General features: G+C 50.7%; 2 protein-coding genes across 2 annotated transcripts in view; both read left to right on the forward strand.

Moving 5' to 3' along the window:
* Positions 1–2,237, forward strand: part of LOC123505409 (trithorax group protein osa-like) — a 2,848-nt gene extending 611 nt beyond the window's left edge. The window contains exons 1-2 of the mRNA XM_045256651.1: positions 1–1,401; positions 2,064–2,237. The exon at positions 1–1,401 is cut by the window's left edge and continues 611 nt beyond it. Of these exons, the coding sequence (XP_045112586.1) occupies positions 1–1,401; positions 2,064–2,085 (1,423 nt within the window). The 3' untranslated portion in view covers positions 2,086–2,237. The remainder of the gene's footprint in view (positions 1,402–2,063) is intronic.
* Positions 2,238–3,252: 1,015 nt separating this feature from the next.
* Positions 3,253–5,000, forward strand: part of LOC123505427 (ras association domain-containing protein 1 homolog) — a 4,091-nt gene continuing 2,343 nt past the window's right edge. The window contains exons 1-3 of the mRNA XM_045256691.1: positions 3,253–3,486; positions 4,172–4,356; positions 4,947–5,000. The exon at positions 4,947–5,000 is cut by the window's right edge and continues 62 nt beyond it. Coding sequence (XP_045112626.1) covers positions 3,394–3,486; positions 4,172–4,356; positions 4,947–5,000 — 332 coding nt within the window. The 5' untranslated portion in view covers positions 3,253–3,393. The remainder of the gene's footprint in view (positions 3,487–4,171; positions 4,357–4,946) is intronic.

Raw genomic sequence — 5,000 nt, forward strand, 5'->3', positions numbered from 1 at the left:
GATGCCCACACCCTCGCCCGCCCTCACTCCACCACCACCACCACCAGCAGGGGGCGGCGCCCCGCGCGGGCTGGAGGGCGAGCCGTACGTGTGTCTGCACTACGGCACACTGGGTAGCGGGGGCGGGGATGGGTCGGACCCCGGGGGGCGGGGGCGCCAGGTGTCCCAGGTGGTGATCCGCGTGGACCAGGTGGGTGCGGGGTGCGGGGCGGGGGTGGAGGTGGGAGACAACGTGTGGTTCCATGCGGGGGGCGCGGCGCCCACCGTGGCCTCCGTGTACCACGTGCCGCCTGATCCCAGGCCGCCCACCGACGCCCATCCCACCAAGACTGTGGTGCTGCCGCTGCGCCTGCCCGCCCGCACACACCCCGCACTGCCATACATAGACCAAGACGACCACGCCCCCACCACGCCCACCACCCACACCCCCGCCCCACACCCACACCACACACCCCCGCCCACCACGCCACACCACGCTGGCACCAGTACGCACCCCCATCACCACCACCACCAGGACCAACGGCAGGAAGTGAACCACCAGCCACAGCACCAACCACAGCACCAGCATCAACCACAGCACCAGCCACACCACCAGCCACACCACCAGCACCAGCACCAGCCACAGCAGGAGAAGGATGGTGAAGAGGGCGTGGTGGGGGAGGAGGAGGGTGAAGGGTGTGAGTGTGTGGAGGGGGCGGCAGAGGAGCGGCAAGACGTGATGGGCGAGGAGGGACCACAGGGACCACAGGGACCATTGCTGGTGGGGGGGGAGGCTGCTGGTGGTAGGGGTGGTGGTGGTGGTGAGGATGTGGCCACCGCTGGCCCGCCGCCCCCCATGCCCAGGGTGGCAGGGATTGACAGTGGCCCAGTGCGCCCCACTCCCCGGGACACCCTGCCGCGCGCCAGTGCCCCGTCCCCTGCCCCGCCCTGGGAGTCTCTGCCCCGTGCCATGAGAGGTGTGGCAGCGCGTGTGCGCCCGCCGGCCGAGGGTCGGTGGGAGCTGCGCTTGCCCCTGGGGGACCAGCCCCCCCTGGCCACAGTGCTGCGGGGCGAGGGACCCTCCGCCTCCTGTCCCGGCCCCGAGGTGAGCCAGGGAAGTGAAAGACAGACAGACACGCACCCCACCAGCGTACACTGCGGGGCAGCCACCTGGCACACCGCCCCCAGGGCGACGCCCCAGCCACCCCCGCCCCAGCATACCCCAAGGCTGCAGGCAGACACGCCTGTGCACCATGGGGCAGGCACCTGGCACTGCCCAAACCTGCTGCCACTGCCCCGCAGGCCCCGCCTCCGTCCCACCCTTCGCGACATACCCTGGGGCACCACCACCATCACCACCCCACCACCACCACCACCACCACCACCACAACAACAACAACAACAACAGCAGCACGGCCCCAGGTGACCCCGCGTGGCTCAAGACGAAATAACACAATGAATCAGAGAGAGAGAGAGAGAGAGAGAGAGAGAGAGAGAGAGAGAACCTGTCTTGTCACTCTCATCGTAGTCTAATCTCTCTCTCTCTCTCTCTCTCTCTCTCTCTCTCTCTCTCTCTCATAAATTCATTGATTAATAAGTATCATTATCATCACCATTATTATTATTATTATTATTATTATTTTTTTATTTTATTATTATTATTATTATTAGTAGTAGTAGTAGTAGTAGTAGTAGTAGTAGTAGTAGTAGCAGCAGCAGCAGCAGCAGCAGCAGCAGGAAATACCCTAAGAGCCCTATAAAATATCCCTTTCTCCCTATAGCCTCAGAAAATACCCCAAAAACCCTACAAAATATCCGTGTTTCTCCCCAGAGCCCCAGAAAATACCCTAAATTCCCTACAAAATATCCATGTGTTTCTCCCTGAGCCCCAGAAAATACCCTAAATTCCCTACAAAATATCCCTGTGTTTTCCTCAGATCCCCAGAAAATACCCTAAATTCCCAACAAAATATCCCAGAGCCTCAGAAAATACCCTAAATCCCCAACAAAATATCCCTGTTTTTCCCCAGATCCCCAGAAAATACCCTAAATTGCCTACAAAATATCCCTGTGTTTCTCCCCAGACTGCAGCTACACGTGTCATGAACAGTGCCAGGAATTGGTGGCGCTGGACTGCAAGCTGGACATTTCCCCAGATTCTACCCTAAACACCCTAGATTCTTCCCTAGACCTCTTTGATTGCCAGGAGGAGGAAGAGGAGGAGGTGGAGGAGGTGGTGGAGGAGGTGGAAGAGGTACAAGAGGAGGAGGAGAAGGAGTTTGTGTGTGAGGAGGTGGAGGAAGAGGAAGAGGAAGAGGTAGAAGGTTCAGAAGAGGAAGAAGAGGAGGAGGTGAAGGAAGAAGAGGAGGAAGAGAAGAAGGAAGAAGGATTAAAGGTTGATACGTTAAAGAAAGAGGTGAGAGAGAGAGAGAGAGAGAGAGAGAATTTTGACATTTTTCAACATTTCAAAATAAACACCAAAAAACACCACTAAAACACCACCCACAGTAACACCACCCATGCAGCAGATACTCACACCCTTCCCACACCCACACATACCCACACCATCCACTTCCACCCACACATTCGCCAGAAAAATCCACTTATCCACATGTGTATAGACAAAAATTTCAACATCTCAAATCAAAACACCAAAAAACACCACTAAAACACCACCCACAGTAACACCACCCATACAGCAGATACCCACACCCTTCCCACACCCACACATACCCACACAACCCACTTTCACCCACACATTCGCCAGAAAAATCCACTTATCCACATGTGTATAGACAAAAATTTTAACATCTCAAATCAAAACAGGCTGAGAAAAACACCAAAAAACACCACTAAAACACCACCCACAGTAACACCACCCATGCAGCAGATACCCACACCCTTCCCACACCCACACATACCCACACGACCCACCTCCACCTACACGTTGTCCGGTAATATCCGTTTTTGTTTGCCTAGGTGGATGTGTCAACCCTGCGTCGGACTGTCACTCGGCTACGATCACACCTTGTTGACAATGAGACTTTGGAAGCTTGGGCCCAAAAATTTAGTGCGTCAACTCAGGGACTTCAAATTGCTAAGGTGAGAGAGAGAGAGAGAGAGAGAGAGAGAGAGAGAGAGAGAGAGAGAGAGACAGGATGCTAGTTTCCTGTGAGATAAAAGAGAGAGAGAGAGAGAGAGGGACACATCTTATCTCTCTCTCTAACGCTCTCATACACACAAACTTGCAGGTGTAGAACAAGAAAAAGAGAGAGAGAGAGAGAGACAGAGCAAACTAAGAACGAGAAAGAGAAAGAGAGAAAGAAAACAAGAGGTGTTGTGCTGTTGTGTGGTGTTGTGGTGTTGTGGTGTGGTGTTGTGGTGGTGTTGTGGTGTAGTGTTGTGGTGGAGGCCATGGAGGGGGCATCAAACACCTTCACCTCCACTGCTAACATGACCTTGAGGAAGTTTGATCCTAACCATGCTGTGTTAGGCGAGGTTTCTAAAGTAAGTCTTGTACTGGCCCCTATTTTTGCCTATAACTTTGTTCCTAACTGTTCCTAACCCAAATGCTGTATACCACTAATACTTCAACTCTTCCCGCTCCTAACCATGCCCTTATTTTGCCCCTAACTCAAGATAGACAGCAGTTATAGTGGTTTTTGTTAAGGTCACTCATTCAAAGTAGTCCTCTCAATTTTTTTTTTCAGTGTTGTGTTTGGGTGCTCATAACTTTGTCCCTAACTGTTCTTAACTCAAACGCTTTACAACACTAACACTTTAACCCTTTCCACTCCTAACCATGCCCTTATTTTGTTCCTAACTACAAGGAGACAGCAGTTATAGGCATTTTTGTTAGGATCACAACCAAAACCCATTAAAATTTTCCAGTTGTATGTTCAGATGTTCATAACTTTGTCCCTAACTGATCCTAACCCAAGACCTTTACACCACAAATACCTCCATCCTTCCTGCTCCTAACCAGCTTATTTTTGTGTCCCTAACTAGAAGCAGATGACAGTTATAGCAGTTTTAGTTAAGATCACTCAATCAAACATCCCTCTCAATTTTTTTTATGATTGTGTTTGCATGCTCATAACTTTGTCCCTAACAGTTCCTAACCTACACCTTTACACCACAAATACTTCAATCCTTCCTGCTCCTAACCAGTCCCTTATTTTGTCCCTAACAGGAGGCGGACGGCAGTTTTAGGGGCTGCGTAAGAGTGCACCTGAACTTAAGTCGGCCGATTAACATTGTGGCAGGCACCAGACCACCTTCCATTTATGACATTCTTCAGGAGGATAGGAGTGTGGAGAAGACCTTGACCTCTTTCTACATGCCCAGGGATGCGGTGAAGGCCATACACATCACCAGGTCAGGTCAAACAAGGTCACAAAAGGTCACAGGAGAAATGCTAGTTAATTTTTTTTTTTTTTGTGTGTGTGTGTGTGTGTGTGTTAATGGGATGATCTGACCTTATCTGACCTTACCTGACCTCTTGACCTCATATATGTCTCTCTAGGTCAGGTTTATAAGGTCAGAAATTGTCAGAAGTGAAATATAGTGTGTGTGTGTGTGTGTGTGTGTGTGTGTGTGTGTGTGTGTGTGTGTGTGTGTGTGTGACCTGACCTTACCTAACCTAACACCTTAAGATAAAGAGAAAAAGGTCATTTATTACTTTTTTTACCAGGAAAGGAGAAAAAAAAGGTGTTTATTTGTTTGTATGTATGTAATCTGACCTAACTTGACCTTTGACCTTTGACCTTTTGACCTTTTGACCTTTTGACCTTCACCGCAGCAAAAAATAGACAAAAAATATCATTAATTATTTTTTTTAAGGAAAGGATATAAAAGTGTGTGTGTGTGTGTGTGTGTGTGTGTGTGTGTGTGTGTGTGTGTGTGTGTGTGTGTGTGTGTGTGTGTGTGTGTGACCTAACCTAATGTGACCTTTTGACCTTCTGCAGCAAAACCACCACCAGAGAGGTCATCATCGCCCTGCTGGGAAAGTTCAAGGTCGT

Source organism: Portunus trituberculatus, chromosome 2, assembly GCF_017591435.1.
Source record: "Portunus trituberculatus isolate SZX2019 chromosome 2, ASM1759143v1, whole genome shotgun sequence".
Taxonomy (NCBI): Eukaryota; Metazoa; Arthropoda; class Malacostraca; order Decapoda; family Portunidae; genus Portunus; species Portunus trituberculatus.